A 21,084-nucleotide genomic window follows, 5' to 3' on the forward strand; every position below is an offset into this window, starting at 1 on the left:
TCAATAGAAATCCAAAAGGTTTATAAAATGTAAAAAAAAAAAAAAAAGAAAATCGAGCTATAACTCACATATCCTAAAATCATCATTTTAAAGTGTATAAATTCAGTGGTCTTTAATATATTTACAAAGTTGTGCAGACATTACCCTTATCTAATTCTGGGACAGTTTCATTATCCCCAAAGAAAAACTCTATAGCCATTAGTAGTCACCTTGCATTTCCTCTTCCTCACTACCCTGGTAACAACTCATCTACTTTTTGCTGTGGATTTGCCCATTCTGGACTTTTTATCTAAAAGGAATCATACAACACATGGCCTTTTGTGACTGGTTTAACTCAGCATAATGTTTTCTTTCTTTCTTTCTTTTTTTTTTTAGTATAATGTTTTCAAAAAGTTTATCCACATTGTTGCATGTATGAGAATTCTATTCCTTTCTATTGCTGACCAACATTCTGCTGAAGAAATACATCGTTTATCTATTCATCAACTGATGAACATTTGGGTTATTGCCTTTCTTTTTTTGCCTACTAAGAATAATGAAACTATGAACCTTTGTATATACATTTTTGGATGAACATATGCTCTTAATTCTCTTCAGTGTATACCTAGGAGTGGAACTGCTGGGTTGTATGGTAAACAAATGATTTTATTATCTGAGAGACTGCCAAACTTACCCAAAGCAGCTGCACCATTTTACATCCACCTGCAATGCATGAGAATTCCAATTTCTCCACATTCTCACCAACACTTCTTATTGTCCCTTAATTGGATTACAGCCATCTAGTGAGTGTGAAGTAATATCTCATTGTGATTTTGATGTGCATTTCCCTAATGACTAATGATGTTGAGTGTCTTTTTCATGTGCTTCTTGCATATCTATTTTTTTTGAGAAATGCCTATTAAAATCCTTAGCGCATTTTTTAATTGGGTTGTTCTTTTATTGTTGAATTATAGGAATTCTTTATATATTCTGGATATTAAGCCATTATTAACACACAATTTGTAAATATTTTTTCCCATTCACTGGGTTGTCTTTTTTTACTTTCTTGACAGTGTTCTTCAAAGTACAGAAGTTTTTAAGCTTGAATAAATCCAATTATTTTTTTCTTTGATTGCTTGTTCTTTAGGTATCAGATTAATTTTGCTAATCTATCCAAATTCCATTTCTTAAAATATTGTTGATGGCCATATAAAATACAGCTGTTACATGTTTGTGACCTATGACCTTACGAGTTAATGGGTATTTTTATATGCAAGTATAACTAAAAAGTCAATATACTAATATCAGAACACTGAGATTTATAGAACCTTCCTCTGCAATTTCATAAAAAAATTATTTCTGCAAAATTTGAATACGGTTTGCCATCTACAATATGCAAAAATTCCCACTTGTTTTCAGAGCCTATTTTCATCCCAAATATTTTCAAATTGCAATAGAGTATCTAAGTCACTAAATTACTTAATGTGCTTCCTTCTTCTCCCTATACCAATCTATTAAAACCTCCAATTTCATCCCTATTCCTCAATAAACTCAGAGGAGTTTTGTGAAACACAGTGTACAACTGTGATAGGTGGTGGTGGAGGGGGGAGATACCACTAGTAATGCTAGAAATGTATTAATGGTTTAAAATAGACTATTGGAAGGTTTTCTGGGCAATTATCATTTATGACATTAATTCTATGAGAAAATGAGTTCTAGATTCCCTGAAAGTATTTTTTAACATAACGCATGTATGCCTGAGGACTCCCTATATGTAAATTTCATAGGCCTACTGGTATAATTATTATGTACTTATAAATAAAAAACTAGAAAACTAGTTTTTAAAACTTCAGCATTTCAGACCTAGACAGAGGGAGAATGCCTGATGCGACTTGATCCCAGGACCCTGGGATCACGACCTGAGCCAGAGGTAGACGCTCAACCACCATGCCACCCAGGTGCCCCTGATTTTTATTCTTTGTATAAAGTCTGGTGAGCACTGTAATTCAAACCATACCCAACAGATATATCTGCAGCTGAATTTCTTTGTTCATCTTCCTTCAGTTTTTCTTGTTTCTCTTTCATTTTCTGTTCTTGTTCCTTCAGTTTTTCTTCCTTCCTTTTACGAATTCTGAAAGTTAACATAAAATATTAGTCTATTTGATGGAAGATACTTTTAACTTTTAGTATCTTGCCTTTAATAAAAAAATTATGGAAGGTGCTTTAAATGTTATCACAAAATCATAATGTAGTAATTCATTCATAATCTCTTAGTTAAGCCATCACACATCAGTGTGAGCCAGTATCACATTACAGCCCAATGTGAAATATCGTTTTAGATGCAAAGAAATAAACAGCCTTCATTAGCACAACTGACTATAATTATCTCTTACCTAGCAGCTGCTTCTTCCCTCTCTTTCCGATGTTGTTCTGCTTTTAACTCCCGGAATTCTTGCTTTGCTTGTCGTAATATATCAACATAATCTTCAATGAAATCCCTAGTAGAAACTAGGGTCAGTAGTTTTCCACAGAGAGCATGAAGTATCTTCATTTTTTCTCCTGTCAAAAATTGGTAAATAACTTCTGTATCATCAAGGATAAAAACGAATTGTTTGAAAAATCTTAATTTGTGGCTTAATGTGAAAATGCTTAATAAAGAATAGGAAAAGCCTCAAGATCAAACATGCTAATGGCATGTCTTCAGAAAAAAGCACCTCTGAATCCAAATTAACAGATATGTGATATACAAGGCATTTCAAATACTAATAAGTACCATATAGACCAGTTAAATAGACATGAAAAATTCTCTAATGACAGAATTTTTTTCAAGTTTTAATTTTTAGGCTCACTTAGGAAATTCAAATAAAAACTAAGTTATTACCATATGAAATTAAAAAATGGCAATAGGCAAATCACTCTCTGAAAATACTGCACAAAAACACTACTATAAATTATAAAACCTATATAAATCTTAGAAATGAAGGCATTCTACTTTTATTACATGTTCTCTTAAATAAGCATATTAAATTAAGCTTTACATATTTGTGCACTGTAATTTTTTTATTTAAAAAAGGAAGTGAAAGGGATGGCTGGGTGGCTCTGTGGTTGAGCGTCTGCCTTAGGCTCAGGGTGTGTTCCCGGGTCTGGGAATTGAGTCCCGCATCACGCTCCCTGCAAGGAACCTGCTTCTCCCTCTGTCTGTGTCTCTGTCTCTCTATGTGTGTCTCTCATGAATAAATAATCTTAAAAAAATGGAAGTGAAAAATAACTTCTTCTTAACTTTATTTTTTTTAAAGAATTTTAAATTTATTCATTCATGAGAGACAGACACAGGCAGAGGGAAAAGCAGGCTCCCCAGAAGGAGCCCGACACGGGACTTGATCCTGGACGATGGGACCAGGCCCTGAGCGGAAGGCAGACGCTCAACTGCTGAGCCACCTAGGCGTCCCCTGCATCTTAACTTTATATACTGTTTCTCATATCTCAAATTCTATTCAAGTAAATGTTAGAATTTAGCAGCTACAGCCTAAATTTCTGATACACTGACGAATAAAAGTGAAAGCTAGCTAATTCTCACTTTAGTAGATAAACCACAAATTTTTAAAGTAATAGAAAATCCAGGGATCCCTGGGTGGCGCAGCGGTTTGGCGCCTGCCTTTGGCCCAGGGCGCGATCCTGGAGACCCGGGATCGAATCCCACATCAGGCTCCCGGTGCATGGAGCCTGCTTCTCCCTCCGCCTGTGTCTCTGCCCCTCTCTCTCTCTCTCTCTCTCTATGACTATCATAAATAAATAAAGATTAAAAAAAAAAAAAAAAAAAGAAAAAAAAAAAAGAAAATCCAAATGAAAAAGAACAGAAAAATCAGAAAGAGTTAAAGCTAATACGAATTAACAACAGTAGTCTCCATTTGGGTCACTAATTGTATTCCAACAATTTTTTTTAAGGACTGTTCTCGTTCTCTTTTAATTAAAACTGCTATCAGGGTGCCTGGGTGGCTCAGTTTGTCAAGCATCTGCCTTTAGCTTGGATCATGATTCCAGAGTCCTGGATCAAGCCTCAAACTGGGCTCCCTGCTCAGCGGAGAGCCTGCTTCCTCTCTCTCCTTTTGCCCTTTTCCTTGCTTGTACTTTCTCTTTTCTCTGTCTTTCTCTCAAATAAATAAAAATCTTAGAAAAAAATAATTAAAACTGATATTATCTAATACTTCTCATCAGTACCTAGTTTTCTGGGCTAAAGAGATAGAAGAGGGGAGGAAATGGGCAGGTTATACAAATTCCAACTTGCAAAGTTTACCTGGTGTCAAATCATACACTGAAGTGCTTGCCAATTTCTTCACTAGACTGGGATTGCTCAAACGAAGCTCCATACAGGCATCATCTGTTGCATCAAATCCTCCTCGCTTTTGGTATCTATACTTTGCATTTGCTGATGTTACATCAGCCCCTGAAGCTAAGATGTGCAGTCTGAGGATTTCAGAAAGAGTGCAGCTGTCAAGATCCAAGCTTTTCAAACTGCAGCCTACAGTTGTTAAAAAATGAAATAGTCATTTAGAACATAAGCAACAGATTCTCAGCAATGTAAAATGTACCTTTATAAAATTAAAAATAAAAAGCCAATAAAAAAAAAAACCCACACATACCCTGGTGCAACTGCGGCCATGCAGCTGCCAAAGATGCAACTGCAGACAGTGCAGATTTTGTGGGGTCTGCATCTTCATCCAAAGCCTCTGTTAAATCTTTAAGGAAATAAACACTTTATTCTAGTGCAAATCAAAGCTGGAATATTTGGGAATAATGCCTTTTTAAAATGATGAAAGGAACAGCAAACAGCTTAATATTCAGGAGCCTCAAAAGAACCAACACTAGGTACAACAAGCATCATTCACATCCTGCCTAGTGTCCACCTAGAACTGTAAGTCCTAAGACATGTACTACACTCATATTTTCCTTAGTTAACATAGAAGACAATTCCCAAGTTATCAAGATGCACATATACATTCCAAAAAATAGTAAAATGCCCTTTAGAATTAAAAACAAATCTCCTCACTCTATATAACTTTAGAAAAGTCTACTTTCAAAACCAGAGTGTATTTGAAGATCTCCAATCTTTTATAAATATTTTAAGATCATATCATAACAAAGTATGGGTTATAATCAGAAAACCAGCACAAAGAACTAAAACAATGATAGCACTGCTGTCTTCTAACCACTGATTTATCCTCTTTATTTAAAGTTCCTGTTTTTATTTTGAAGACTCTCCAATCCAAGAAACAACAGGAAGATTTCCCTGTATTTTCTAAGTAAATTGCTTTAACTCTGAAAATCATGCCTAGCTTACAAACAGAACTACAGAGTAAATCTACTGGCACAAATGTATTTAAAGCATTAGCATATACAATTATTCCTAATTATAATACACAAATGATAAAAAAAAAAAAAACAGCTAAGCCTACAAAACTTCAAGCTTACAAAAAACTCTTGTTATATCATAGTACAGTGGGTGTAACTTCAAACTGAGTCAGATAATACATACCCTAGTCTTAGCTCTGCCAGTCCCTTAGTTCTTAGTTGTGTTGTCTTTAGACAAGTCGACTTAATTGGCTTCATTTTTCTTAAAGGAGTGAGTCTAGATCAGTATTTTAAATTCTTCAAATATTTCTTGGGAGTACAATACAAAAGAGATAAAAGTTCCCTTGTTCAGTGGGATATGGAGATGATAATCCTGCCCAATCATCTTGCCAACTTTCCTGCAAGTGGCACTGAGGAATCCCTGTACAAGTCACAGCATTCCATGGATTAGAGCTGGAAAATCACTGGGCTAAACTGGTTCCATGGTTCCTTAACCTTCCACTATGTTTCCCTTCTGAAAGTTCACAAGCTGACAAAATGAACATCAGAGAACAGAACTACTGTCCTTTACTAAAAGGAAAAAGGCAGTTCTGGGATCATGTCTGATTACAATCAATGACAATTTCATGGCGGTTAAAGAAAGAACACTACCACAAAGGAGAAGTTATCTGACTAAACACTGCATTATATGCAGAAGTTATCCTTACCAGGCCACGAATCCAGTTTAAATGACAGACATTATGTTCTTCCTTACCAAGGAAATACTAGAACTAAAACTTCCTCGATTTTCATTTTACATGGAAAGCCAAACAAAATTAATAGGCACTCTAAAATTAACAACAGTCTTAGTTACAGAGCTATAAAAGTGGACTGGCACTCTTCGCCACATTTAACCTATGTTATCTGCAGTAAGTTTTAATTTCCTAGGACAAAGTTACAAAGGCCTTAGGAAATGGACAACCAACAATATGACAGTTTACTTTTAATTGTGTTAAACTAGCATATTGAAATATGTATTCTTTAATTCAATTATCTCCAAAAATGGCACTCTCACAAAACTGCATTATTACTCTAGGATTTGCTTAGAGACAGTTACTTCGATACATCATACCAAGAAAATACATTTGACCCTTGAATAACATGTGTTTGAACTCTGTGGGACCACTTATAAGCAGTTTTACGTAGAGTACTGTAAATGTATTTTCTCTATACCATTTTTTCTCTAGCTTCCTTTATTGTAAGAATAAACCATATAATACATTTAACATACAGAATGTATGTTAACTGTTTGTATTGTCATTAAGGCTGCCAGCAGTTAAGTTTTGGGAGAGTCAAAAGTTATCCGTGAATTTTTGGCTGGGAGTGGGGACGGCTGGCATTCCTAACCCCTGTGTTCTTCAAGGGTCATCTGTACAGCTGAACTATAGGTTATGATTATCTGAAAGTTTCATTTATCATCATAGTAATTTAGAATCTACAATTCTAACACTAAACAATGAGATTTCAGTAAATACACAAAACTATGTTATTTAAGGAGGATGTTCTTCCTCTTATACTTTGAAGGCCTTTTTAAGCTCATGATGGAAGATTAATTTCCAAGATTTGATACAAAAAAAGGGAAATCAAAGGCCAAACAATTCAGATCTTCTCGAAGACAGATAATTTTATAGGCAAGGCTAGGGAAACAAATATTCAAATTTTCAACATCTTTGCCATATTATGAGGCAATATAGCATAGCCATAATGAGGCTCCAGAGCAGACTGGCTGAGTCTGTATCCCCCATCACTTTATTAGCCATGTGTCTTTGGGCAAGTTACTTACTCCTTAAGTCAAAGTTTTTTTTGTTAAAAGCAGAAAATAATTAATAATAATCTACCAATCTATTATACCTACCTATTTATACAACAAGGATGGTAAATGAAATATTGCATATATAGTGTTTAACATCTGTTGCTTTTTTTTTTTTTTAAGATTTTATTTATTCATGAGAGAGAGAGAGAGAGAGAGAGAGGCAGAGACACAGGCAGAGGGAGAAGCAGGCTCCATGCAGGGAGCCTGATGTGGGACTTGATCCCAGGACTCTAGGATCATGCCCTGGGCCAAAGGCAGATGCTCAACCGCTGAGCCACCCAGGCGTCCCCATCTGTTGCTTTCAGAAAGGACTGTGGCAAAGCTTTTTTGTTACGGCGAGAGGAAAACATGAGGAAAATACTTGGGAGAATAGCCTAGGGTCCCTACTATAACTGAAATAACTGTAAAATGCAGCCAATACAACAGGGAAGTGAAAAAGGGTGGAAAAATTCCAAAACATATTTTTTCCTCTCCCTAACATTTAAATAAATAGCTTTAAAAGGAACACTAAAACCTCTATTTAACGACCAATACTTATTCAGAGGTAGACCTTGTATTAGTATGTATAGATAGTCCTATACAGGATTAGAGCTGTAAAAATTACAGATCGAACAAATCATGAAAGGAACTTACAATGGCAATACAAACGCCAGTAGTCACATATATTTTTTCTTTATGCTATCTGATTTTCCAACATAACTTCCTTGTCACCCCACTTTTTGTCATTACAAAACTACAAAATTCGTCCGCCTCAAATCCTGAATTAAATACAAATTTATACCTTATATTATGGTCAGAACTTGGTCCATAACCCTGTGATGTTACTGGCCATTAAAAGAACTTAATGGCTAAATGAATGAGTATCTACTACATTTTCTTAGATAATGCATCTTTAGTGCTGGTACTTGTTATCTCAGAAAATCTTTAGACTTTTATCAATGGTTTGCCCTTCTAATTTCCCTTTAGTTCAGTCTCATTTTATGGACTAGTCATCTGAGATGATAAAAGGGACAACACTATTAAAATGACCTTGATAAGGGACCTATGGTGGTTAGCACTCAAGTTAGAGAATATATTTTGTTTGAACTCAGGCTGTAAAATAAAAAGATAATCAACATCAGATGCATATTTATCATCATCCTGTTGCTTCAGGGACCAGGCATAAAAATACAAGCTCAAGTTATCTAAGGTCAACAATACTATCTGAATGCAACAATGTCCCATCTTTTTGTATAGAGAATGCTAACAAAATGTCTCCCAAAAGTTATTTCTTATTGTGAATTTTTATGCAAATACACTTAAGTACTGTTTAAAAAGGCTTCTGATCCTAAATCTCTTAAGTGGCAAAGTTCACAGAGAGTATGATTCAGGAAGCAAATCAATCTCTTAATACAAATGCTTAACAATTCCTCTGGTTAAGGTAAGTTCTAAACAAAATAGTGATCATACTCTGTTTTAAAAATAAGAAAGGGTTTCTCCAAGAATTAGTCCTACATTAATATGTGCCATACACTGACTTTAGATATTTAAGTGCATAGAATTTAAACAGCAAAATTTCTAGTTCAAACTGTTGGTGAAATAAAAAAATTAAATTTTACATGACTCTTATCTACAAACTGTCACATCTCAAATGAAATCAGCAATAGCATTTTCAATTTAAAGTAATGATAACAATTAAAGTATTTCCTAGGTGGAGGCAAAAAAAATCATTGCCATTTAGAAGAATCTCTTGGAATTAGAGATGCTGGTCAATGACATCTGTAATGCTCCTAAATCATAGGGGAAATCTAAAGGAATGAAAAGCAAGATAGATTGTGGGATGGGAGTAGATATATTAAGGTCATCAGAAACAGGATACATTAGTTTTTATGAAACTGATAATGTATTGTTCATATATGACTCAAGAATTGGGGAACATGAACAGTTGTATTTTGTAACTGTAAAATCAAGGTAAATTTTAAAATAACCTTCAAAAATCAGTTCCAAAGCTACAAAGCTACTATCAATCAGCAATAATAGTGAATTCTGACCTTTGGTGTCAGCATCTGTTATTTGCTCTTTGGCTACTTCCTCTTCTTCTTCAGCTATCGCCTGGAAGATGGCAGTCAGGAAGAAAAAAAGCAATTCACATAGTGGGCCTTCACTGTCATTTCCTACAAGAGCTTCCTCTAACACTTCTGTGAATAAAATGTTTAAAATGAATTTAAAGTTCCGTTCATGTACTGAAAAAAACAACTCCATTGGAATAATAAACATTTTAATCAAACAACAGCCTGTGTAATGATTTTTTTAAGTGTCTATTTATCAAAGTAGAGTATTATCCAAGGCAAAATAAAAAAACAAATTATAATGATTACAATGAAATATAATAAAACCATAAGCCAAAATCACTACATTCAAGAAAAGCAAAATTAGCCTCCTCAGATCAATACAATATTTCATTTTAAGTTTAAATTTCAGGTGCAAATTAAAGCACATATTAAAAATCATCATTTTATTCTAATTTGAATAACAACTCAAAAAAGATTTGTTATTGTTGTCCCACTGTTCTCAAGAGCTATGTGGGACATTACTGTTTACCAAGTAGTGCAAAGGAGAGGTAATCATTAATATTAGGTATAATCTTAATATTGTATCCAAGTCATAAATGTTTCTTAACTAATTTATCTTACCTAAACCAGCATTGTTTAGACCTTGGTCTGTAAGGCACAATGATTCATGCCTCACTCTGCTCATAAAGAGAAACTGAGGGAATGTAAAAGCCCTCCTGAAGAATATACTTTTATTAAAATAACAATGGCATTATAATTCTGTCTTTAAGGGCTTTATTTTAAGAAAATTATCTAGCTATTTGACAATTAAAAATCCAAAATGAGATTCAAAGCCCTCCTCAATGTAGTTCTTATGATGTTTATAAAAGTAAAAGTACAGAGGCAATACAGAATCACAAATTAAAGGTAGGCAGTAACTTGTCTCTAAATGCAGCTGATGTCAACTCCTTTCTCCCCTGAACTTCCATAAGCCATGAAACCTTCGAGAAGAGGAATCTATTCCTTCATTCCCTTAAATCCCAGCAGGCCTGACCAATGGAATATGACAGAAATAAGGTTTGCAGTTCCAAGCCTAGCCTTTAAGAAGACTGGCAGTTTCTGTCCTCTCATTTTGGAGCCCTTAGATACCACATAAGTAGTATATGCTATCCTGATGGAGTGGGATGCCATATGTAGGAGCACTGAGGCACCAGGCATTTGTATGAGGAAACTATCTTGAACACCCACCCAGTCAGGTAAGCCTTCAGAAAACTCCAGTCCCGGCCACTTTCTGTAACCACATGAGAGACTTCAAGAAAGGGCTGGACGGCTAGTTCCAGGGACTCTATCTCTCTAACTTTGAGAGATAATGATTTATTATTTTAAGCTACTAATTTTAGGGTGAACTATAACATAGCAATAGCACTTGCCTAGGGTTACTCCCTCAGGAAACTCATCTTGAAGATCAAAAAGTTCCCCAAAAGCATTAAGAAACTCCAAAACCATCAGAGCATCACCAAAGATTTCAGGAGGTAGTCTAGTCTTCACTGGAGTTGGTTCTGGAAGTTCCTGGAAGATTAAACAATTTATATAACTATTTAAGTCAAGTACAGAAAACTGTAAAAGGTAGATATATACTTTTTACTGAGTAAGATTTATTTCAGGTAGACTAGTGATTCTCAACCCTGGATATTTATCACAATCAACTTTGGAACTTATAAGATTATGGTTGCCTTGGCCTTATGCCAGCTTTACTAAAGCACAGTCACTAGGGACTTTTTTCTTTACCAAACTAAGAACAGCTTTGGGCTGATGTGTATTTCTGACAACACTTCTAATTAAGAGGGACTTTTAACCTAGATTCTGAGATCAAGGCATTAGCTGCATCAATATTAACTTTAAAGCAGGATCTCCTTAGGACATGGAATAGAATTAATCTACCATCTACTAAATTTAGAAGATATTCCTTATGAACTGAGATGAAATGATAATACTGGATTATCGGCGATCATACAAATGACCAATTATATCTGCAGAATGAGAATTATTATCAAAGTTTGTTATAAACTACTAACAGTGTCGCTTCAGAACTCTTAAATACTGCATTTGGTTAATTAGCTATTTCTTCTTAAATATGAAGAAGCCACTATTAAAAAGAAAGAAAAATTTCATCAGCAAAGCCACAGAGCACATAGAGTATGGGTGTGAAATATCACATAACATACTTATACCTTAAGATCATCACATTCCATATCTTCTCTAGGTTTACTCCACTGTTTTAAGTATTCCATATATTTTCGCTTTTCTTCACGTAGTTTTTCTCTTTCCTAAAACAAAAGGTTAATAAAAATTTGTATAAGAATTTTATAAGGCAGCATCAGCATCATCTAGAAACTTGTAAAAATTACAAATATTTGGGCCCTAAACCAGACCTACTCAACAAGGAACTCGGGTTGAGACCCAGCAGTTGATGTTTTAATAAGTCTTTCTGGTGATTCTGATGCATGGTAAAGTGTTAGAACCACTGATCAAAACAATGCCTGCCTAACACAATTGCTACAAAGATGGAAAATGTCTCACACAGAGTAGTCCCTGGATAAATATTAATTCAATCTGACTGCCTATAGGGGCTCTTCTCCTACTTCAAATCAATTGAATCTTGACAAAGTAAGGTAACAAATTATTAGAGTACCTAAAATAAAACCTCCCCCCATATTTGTAACCTAGTTATTTTCAAGATTCATTTAAACCTAATAGCCTAAGAACAGAGGGACGGGTAAGTAAAAGCAGTATCAGAACACAGTTGGTAGATTTTTTTTTTCTTTTAATCCAGGTCATCAGTCTTGCTCATTTGGTCTTTTGATACCCTTACTTTTTGGTTCTGGTATTTTACAATGGAAGATAAATAATGACCCTAAAAAATCTCCAATAAAACAGAGTGCAAATAAAATATTTTATTTTATACTATATTTTATAATTATTTTCCAACAAATATCTAACATGTTAATATTATTCTCTTCCTTTGAAATTCAGGACCATTGGAGGTAACAGATGTGCACTTATCAAATTTTCAACATAAAACGACTAGAGATAGTTACAGAACTTACTAATTGTGCTTTAAGTAGTCTGCTATAGTAAGTCTTCCTCCTACACCCCATAAGATGGGTATTCTCATTCACTATTGCTAAGGGTGTAAAATAAGCATGTTTAGCAAACACATATCTATGTATGTGTATAGAAAAAGTGTTAAATATCTTTACCCTTTGACTTATTATTCTACTTCTATGAATTTATCCAGGGACAAAATCGAAAAACAGTAAAGACTTTTAATTCATAAATTTGAATAGGGTACCATTATTGATGAGCAAAAAATTTTAAAGCACTTACCTGTACTTATCTGATTAACTATCATGCAGTTACTAAAAATCCCACCTTACTTATTACTTAATACCAGGAAGAAATAGTTCAACATTAAACAAAACAGAAAAATTACAAAATTACAGATGCTGCATCTTTTTTAAGGCCCAGAATAAAGATTAGAAATAAATTCAAGTGTTAAAAAATGCTATCTCTAGGGGCACCTGGGTGGCTCAGCCTGTTAACCATCTGACTGTTGGTTTTTGGCTCAGGTTATGATCTCAGGGTCTTGGGAAAAGAGCCCCATTATCAGGATCCATGCACAACAGGGAGTCTGCTTGAAATTCTCTCTCTCTCTCCCTCTGCCCATTCCCCTCTCTCAAATAAAAAAAAAAAAAATTTAAATGCTATCCCTAAATATAACCACATTTAGATTACAAGTGGTTTTCTTGTCCTCTACATTTTCTTGAGTGTACATATATTATACCTCCACATCCATCCCAATGGCCTATTTGAAATAGCTCAAGAAACTAGAGGCAATTTAAATGTGCACAGGGTGTAATAAGATCAGCTAGGGCTATTTGTGAATATCCTAGAAAATGAATGACACTTACTGACTCAGGAGAAAACCAACCACAGAATTCTCTAACGAATATATACCACTAAAGATTTTAATAAAAGATTTATTGAAAAATCTATTTTTATAGATACTTTGTTCTTCAAGGAGAGTAACACTAATATTCTTGATATTTGTAGATTCTATTGTATTTTTCTAATTATGTATTTTACTTTTGCAAGTTTTATGGATATCATCTTCCATAAATTTGGAAGTCTAAATAATGAAGAAAATGGACTTTAGAATTGTATTAAGGGGCACCTGGGTGGCTCAGGAGGTAAAGTGGCTGCCTGCAGCTCATGATCCCAGGGTCCTGGGATTGAGCCTTATGTTGGGCTCCCTGCTCAGTGGGGAGTCTGTTTCTCCTTCTCTCTCTGCCCCTCTGCCTCCTCTTGCTTGTGCTCTCTTCTTTCTCACTTGTGTTCTCTCTCAAATAAATAAAATCTTTTTAAAAAAAGACTATTTATCCATGAGAGACAGAGAGAGAGAGAGAGAGGCAGAGGCATAGGCAGAGGGAGAAGCAGGATCCCTGCAGGGAGCCCAATGTGGGACTATCCCCACACTCAGGATCATGCCGTGAGCCAAAGGCAGACTCTCAAGCACTGAGCCACCCAGGCATCCCAAATAAAATCTTTAAAAAAGAGAAAGAATTGTACTTAAGAGGTTTTGGGTATAAAGGCATATGTATATATACATTGAACTCTAAATTATTCATTAAATTTTCCAAAGCAAAAGAAAGCTAAACCAGTAACTTTATCAGCACTCTATGTACAACTAGAAATATAAATAAAAGTGGTAAAAGCATTTGAAAATTAACCATGAATTAAAAAAAAAAAGAAAATTAACCATGAATTTAAATATGCAAAACACTATTATATAGAGAGCATAGCTAATATACTTGAATGAATACCTTTTCTCTTTCTATTTTAAGTCTCTCTTTTTCCTCTTTCTTCTTCAGTCTCTCTTCTTCAACAATTTTCTTCAATTCTTCCTTCTTTTTCTCTTTATCTTCTTTTTCTTTTTTCTTTGCTTCTAGGGCATCTGCTTTTTCTCTTTTTAATTTAGCCTTTTCAAAAGCTGTGGAGAAGATCAAACTTAGAACTATTCACAGACAGAAAATAACACATTTTTTAAGGTAAGAGAAGAATCCCTGAAATAATGGTTAAATGTGACCAGTAGAGTCACAGGGGTTGTAAATTGCTGGAGGGAGCCAGCAGGTGATTAAAATGGGAAAGCAGGTTGACTGGGTTTAAGATAAACTACTGCACTGGAACATATACCTGCCTTTCAAAGTCCTGCTACTCTAAGTGTGGCCCTAAGACTAGTAGCAAAGTATCACCTTGTTAGAAAAGCAGAATCTCTTAAGAGATGAACGCACATCTCATTTATCATAAAAGTCTATAGATGCAGGGAGAAAACTATGCTTAAACAAAGAACCCCAAATAACAGAAACATGCCATTTCAGAAATACCCTCCACCAAACACAGAAAAATTCTTTTCTCTACCTAAACAGTTCTTGGAGAGAATATTAAAACTTACCCAGTGACTTCATTTCTTCTTGTTTCAAAAGTTTGTCTTTTTCTTTAGTAGCTTTGTTCCTATAACTTGCAATAGTCTGTTTATTAGCAACGCTGTCCTCCTAAAAAAACAAAGGGACTTTAAACTTTTACAAACTGATGGTCTGCTTGTTCTTTTTTTTTTTAATTTTTTAATTTTTATTTATTTATGATAGTCACACACACACACACACACACACACACAGAGGCAGAGACACAGACACAGGCAGAGGGAGAAGCAGGCTCTATGCACCGGGAGCCTGACGTGGGATTCGATCCTGGGTCTCCAGGATCGCGCCCCGGGCCAAAGGCAGGCACCAAACCGCTGCGCCACCCAGGGGTCCCGGTCTGCTTGTTCTTAATAAAAGCTCTATTTATTAATCTTTATTTCTTTAAAAGATTTTATTTATTCATGAGAGACACACAGAGAGAGAGAGAGAGAGAGAGAGAGAGGGGCAGAGACACAGGCAGAGGGAGAAGCGGGCTCCATGCAGGGAGCTCGATGTGGGACTCGATCTCGGGTCTCCAGGATCAGGCCCTGGGCTGAAGGCGGTGCTAAACCGCTGAGCCACCCGGGCTTCCCGTAATAAAAGTTTTAAAACTTTCATCAAGTATACTTTCTTTATAGTACAATAAGGTTCTATTTCTAAGCATAATTGAACTTTTGATAACCTTAATCATAGCAACATACAGAATATGAGTTAGTTCTATAGCTCTGCAAATTAGCACAGAAAGCTCCCAGGAAACACAACAAGGAGAATCTTAAAAATATGCATTAGAAAAACAAAATTTCCAAGTACCTTATAAAACTAAATGGTGTAGACATCAACTATAAAAGAGGCTTATGTGAAAAACATTTTTATGGTCAATGTTAAATAATGTCAAAAGATTTTTTTACTGTACTTCTTGTGAGAATAATGGTCTGTAACCTGCTTAGTATAATATTATTACTATCTTTTATCTTTTAAATGCTCTTCATGTTTCAATCCCATAATTTATTCCCTGCGCTTCTTCCTGCTTTATGTTTCGGTAACTGCTTACATGCTTGCTTCCACTTTGGTATAAAATCCCTGTGGCATTAAAGGTATGTCCAATTCACACTTAAAACTTCCACAAGCCTCACTGCTAAGCAGTTATCAACATACAGTACACACATTGTACACAAAGAAATGTGTTCCTTTCTAAGGCTATGTGGGTGAGGGGAACCAAACACTGCTTGTGATTTTCAACAGTTTCCTTTTTTAAGATTTTATTTATTCATGAAAGACAGAGAGAGAGAGAGAGAGAGGCAGAGACATAGGAAGAGGGAGGAGAAGCAGGCTCCATGCAGAAAGCCCAATGTGGGACTCGATCCTGGGACTCTGGGATCACACCCTGAGCCAAAGACAGATGCTCAACCACTGTGCCACCCAGGTATCCCATTAACAGTTTTATTAAGAGCTACAATGCAGCTTTTATTTGTTCTCTACTTACCTGACTAATAGATACTCGTTTGGGAGGTCTCCCTCTTCTTCTATTAGTAGGAGTGAAGATAAATGTGGGTGGATCATCAGGGAAGAAGTAAGAAAAATCTTGTTCTGCTATTTTATATGTTGAAAGAGATGATGCCTTCATAAAAACAAAAAAAGACATAGGGTACAGTAATAACACCATTTGGAAGCCTTATAGAGATGCGCTCTAAAATGTCATATGACTGCTGTTAAACAGTGGAACATTCTAAACATTAGAATCTCATGTGTTAATATACAGTAACACACATCTTTAAATTCTCTCTCCCTATTTTTTTTTTTTTTTAAGTTTTAGGGGTAGAATTTACTGATTCATTGGTTGCATGTAACACCCAGTGCTCATTACATCAAGTGCCCTCTGTAATGCCCATCTCTCAACTACTCCATCCCCTCGCCCCCCTCCCCTACAGCAACCCTGTTTGTTTCCAAGAGTTAGAGTCCTTTATGATTTGCCTCCCTCTGTTCTCATTTTATTTTTCCTTCCCTTCCCCATGTTCATCTATTTCTTAAATTCCACATGAGTGAAATCATGTATTTGTCTTCCTCTATCTTAGCATAATAACCTCTAGTTCCCTCTGTGTTGTTTCAAATCGCAAGATTTCATTCTTTCTGATAGCTGAGTAATATTCCATTGTGTGTGTGATACAACACCATCTCTTCTTTATCCAGTGTTATACATTTTAGCTGGTTTACTTGATTTATCATCAGTCAGCTTTACCAGAAAGAAAACCACGATTCAATTCAAAGGATTCCACCCCCCGAAAAAATATGCAAGAATGTTTCAAGAGTTTCTTAAATTCTAAAACTATTTCAAAATTATGTTTACACAGTAATCTTTTTTGGTTTGCATTGCTTTTGACTAATTTTGTACAGAATTTTCTATGTAAATAAGTAATCCACATATTTAACGTTACAAATCTACTGTATTAACCCAATAAATTTTTCTCAATCATTTCCTAATTGCGGAACATTAAGATTTTCCCCCTAATTGGGGGTAATAAAACTTATTTTTTCAAAAAAGGCTTTATGTATCAAATTTTAAAGTTGATCTGGCAAAGGAGAAATGCTGATAAATTCTTATCAAGTTTCAATTTAGAATTTTAAGTTCAGAGAAGTCAATCTCATTTTTACCAGAAGTTGTGTGATGTTAGGAAAATTACTAGATCTAAAAGTTTCAGAACTTATTCACTTGCATCCATGTCCAACTCAAAACTTTTTATTTTTGGCTAGTAATTCTGAAGATTATTTTTGGTCTAATAGCCAAGATCACTATCCTTTCTCTTGAAGAAAACATGCCACTTACAGAAATATTTTTCAGAAAATGTTTAAGAAAATAGTGATACAAAAATTTATTTATTTTAAAGATTTTATCTATTTATTCATGGGAGACAGAGAGTGAGAGAGAGAGAGAGAGAGAGAGGCAGAGACACAGGCAGAGGGAGAAGCAGGCTCCACACAGGGAGCCCGACGCGGGACTTGATCCCAGGTCTCCAGGATCATGCCCTGGGCCAAAGGCAGGCGCTAAACTGCTGAGCCACCTGGGCTGCCCATGATACAAAAATTTAAATTGTTTTTTTTTTTTTTAAATTTAAATTGTTAAAACAGAAATATTTCAACTGGGAATTAAATTTTGTGTAATAATCGTAATCTTGGTAGAATATAGCTTTTAACATTTAAAATTCAATCAGTTCTGGCTATCATAATAAATCAAGAATCTATTAAGATTTTACATTAAAGTCTATTAAGATGGTAGTTGACTATCCCACGTAAATCACACCTGAATATACAGATTGCCCTTTAAATATGAATATAAAGCATATGAGTGGTTTCTTCTCAAATATATATGCTCACAAAAGGTCAAAATAGGCTTTAATACATTAATTGCCAATGTTCCTCATTCATACATCCATAATACACAATAAACAAATACATCTTTGTGTTCTTGCAGTACTTTTTTTGTTTTTTAAGATTTTATTTATTCATAGAGACACAGAGAGAGAATGAGAAGCAGAGACACAGGCAGAGGGAGAAGCAGGCTCCATGCAGAGCCGGACGTGGGACTCAATCGAGGGTCTCCAGGATCACACCCTGGGCTGCAGGCGGCACTAAACCGCTGTGCCACCAGGGATGCCCTCTTGCAGTACTCTTAATAGCAGACTACACTTACCACATCAGGTTTTTTTTTCTTCTTAAGATTTTATTTATTTATTCATGAGAGAGAGAGAGAGGGGCGGGCGGCGGGGGCGGGGGTGGTGGTGGTGGGCAGAGACACAGGCAGAGGGAGCAGCAGGCTCCATGCAGGAAGCCCGACATGGGACTCGATCCTGGGACTTCAGGATCATGCCCTGGGCCAAAGGCGGTGCTAAACTGCTGAGCCACCGGGTTGCCCCACATCAGGTATTAAAACTTTGTTATTTCTGTGTGTGCAAGTACACTAGATATCTGCTAATAATCTTTTGTTATACTCTAAGAGAAGAATGTTTACTGTCACTTTAATTGTCATTTCTTTATTAAATAAAGGTGAACTTCTGTTCATGTTTACTGACTTTTTTCCTTGGTGTAAAACTGCTGAGGCTTTCTACCATTTTTTCCCCAATTAGGTTGTTTTTGTTCATTGATACATAAGATTTTTATAAATTAGGGAAATTAGCCAGCTTGCTATTTATGATACACATACTACAACTCATTTCATATTGACTGACTGCCTACCAGTGCCAGCACAGTTCTAGCCACTTCTCAAGTATCTGAATCATTAACTCTTTGTAAGCATCTTTTTTACACGGCCAACCGTGATTTTCAAAGCTACAGAGTGAGCACAATTTAAGCTTTTTTCTCTTATCAAGACAAAAACATAAATATGCTTACATTAACAAAATTATTTCAGATGATTCTATGTTTTCAAGTTTTTATATATCACTCACTATGAATTTTGATCATGCCTATTTGTTTATTCTTCTACTGGGATATTTGTGTTTTTTTAATTGATTTGAGCTCCTCACTGTATTTACTGGAAGTATTTTTCTTCTAGCACTTGCCCTTGAAATCTATTCATGATGTTTTCATTTTTATTTAAAGATTTATTTATCAGAGAGAGGGAGAGGGGGAGAGGGAGACAGGGAGAGAGGGAGGGAGAGAGCGCACATGTAGGGAGAGGGCAGCAGAGGGAGATAATCTTCCAGCTGACTCACAACTCTAAGATCATGACCCCAGCTGAAATCAAGAATCAGATGCTTATTAACCAACTGAGCCACCCAGGCACCCCTGTGATGTTTATAAACCTACATTAAACTTATATCATCAAATCAGTCTTATCCTTGGAATTTCTTTTCTTTTGCTCTTCCTAAGTACTTCAACATGCAAAACATTAATAATTGCTTTATTTCCTTCCCTGCCCCATTTGAGTTGGTTCTAACTTCGTTTCTCCCAAGTTAACCAGGTGTCCCAGTTTTATTTGTTAAATAATCTATCTTGGTCTGTAGAGACTTGAAATGATAATTTTCACATAAAACTCATATATTCCTTTTTTTTCCATTTCTTTTCTTTTGATGTAACATCTATTAACTATGAAATACACAAATCTTAAGCATTTAGTAGCTGACTTTTGACACATGCATACATCTCACTACCCATTTTTACTGATGTTTTACTTAGTATTTCTCAAAAGGAGTTAAATATTTCTCAGTCAAAAAAAATAGTCTTAGCTTTACCACTTATTTATTTCACAATGTGAGATTTCTAAACTTGATTTTTTCTCCTTAATGATAATGAATAAAATACAATCCATCTGCTTAGTATTGGTTTCTGATGTTCTTTTTAACCTGTTTCTCCTTTTTTTCTCCTCCTTCCAATAAATAATTTCACTTCTCATTACCTTAATTTTAATGACCCCATCTTGTGGTTCACAGTGTTGCTTCAGAAAAAGCTTTAATTTATCACGAGAAAATAAGTGTTTTCTCCGGCTACCAGGGAAAAAGGAGGAAAAAGAGTGAAGTGTTAGTATCAAAGAATTCATTTCAAACTCCATAATCTCTATAAATCCACAATCTCAAATTCAAGTTTAGGAAAAGAAGGATATTTCATTTTCCAATAGTATTTATGTAGAAGTTATGAGAAACTTTATACAGAAGTATTTATGTTGAATGTTATAAGATCAACTTGAGTGGATCTATTATAAATGTGCTTTACAAACATAAGATACACATTTGCTGCATAAGAATCACCTAGAAATCAAATAAACCTCAAGGAATACACTAAATACACTATTAGTGTATTTATTGCTATTACTAAATACACTATTTAGTAAAACCAAATTTTAGAAAATGAGATGATCCTTTCTAAAAATATAACCATAGAATTTTTTTTTTTTTTTTTTTTTTTTTTTAGATTTTATTTGAGAGAGAGACACCACAAGCAGGGAGCAGGGAACAAAAGAAGAGAAGTAGACTTCCCACTGAGCAGGGAGTCTGACATGGGTCTTGAACCCAGGACCCTAGGATCACAACCCAAGTTGAAGGCAGATGCTTAATCCACTGAGCCACCCAGATGCCCCTGAAATTCTTTAAAAGACTAAAATCAGTAAACTACCAGATATCATATAACACTAAATCAGTCAACATTCAAATGGATATTACGAACATTCTTGAACATGTTTCAAAATATTTGTATTTAACTTTCACATGGCAGCCAAAAGTTCATGGAATTAAAATGAAAGAGAGTTAGAATTAAGATTATAAAAATATGCTGTTTTTGACTCTTCCTTGCCCCCAAATTCAAAAACAGCAACCACAATGGTAACAAACACCATCAAAATCAAATCAAAAACAAACACCCCCCCACC

The 21,084-nt window shown here is 35.1% G+C and overlaps 1 protein-coding gene across 4 annotated transcripts in view; it reads right to left on the bottom strand.

Annotated features, from left to right (window-relative positions):
- BAZ1A (bromodomain adjacent to zinc finger domain 1A) overlaps positions 1-21,084 on the bottom strand; it is an 89,603-nt gene that overhangs the window by 25,923 nt on the left and 42,596 nt on the right. For all 4 annotated transcript variants that reach the window (XM_026019034.2, XM_026019032.2, XM_026019033.2 and 1 more), the window contains 11 exons: positions 20,119-20,206; positions 16,213-16,347; positions 14,723-14,822; positions 14,094-14,260; positions 11,442-11,537; positions 10,641-10,779; positions 9,211-9,357; positions 4,620-4,715; positions 4,274-4,498; positions 2,373-2,538; positions 1,997-2,110 (listed from right to left, as the gene is read on the bottom strand). In XM_026019034.2, coding sequence (XP_025874819.1) covers positions 1,997-2,110; positions 2,373-2,538; positions 4,274-4,498; positions 4,620-4,715; positions 9,211-9,357; positions 10,641-10,779; positions 11,442-11,537; positions 14,094-14,260; positions 14,723-14,822; positions 16,213-16,347; positions 20,119-20,206 — 1,473 coding nt within the window. The remainder of the gene's footprint in view (positions 1-1,996; positions 2,111-2,372; positions 2,539-4,273; positions 4,499-4,619; positions 4,716-9,210; positions 9,358-10,640; positions 10,780-11,441; positions 11,538-14,093; positions 14,261-14,722; positions 14,823-16,212; positions 16,348-20,118; positions 20,207-21,084) is intronic.

This window comes from Vulpes vulpes, chromosome 6 (assembly GCF_048418805.1).
Source record: "Vulpes vulpes isolate BD-2025 chromosome 6, VulVul3, whole genome shotgun sequence".
NCBI classification, from domain to species: Eukaryota; Metazoa; Chordata; class Mammalia; order Carnivora; family Canidae; genus Vulpes; species Vulpes vulpes.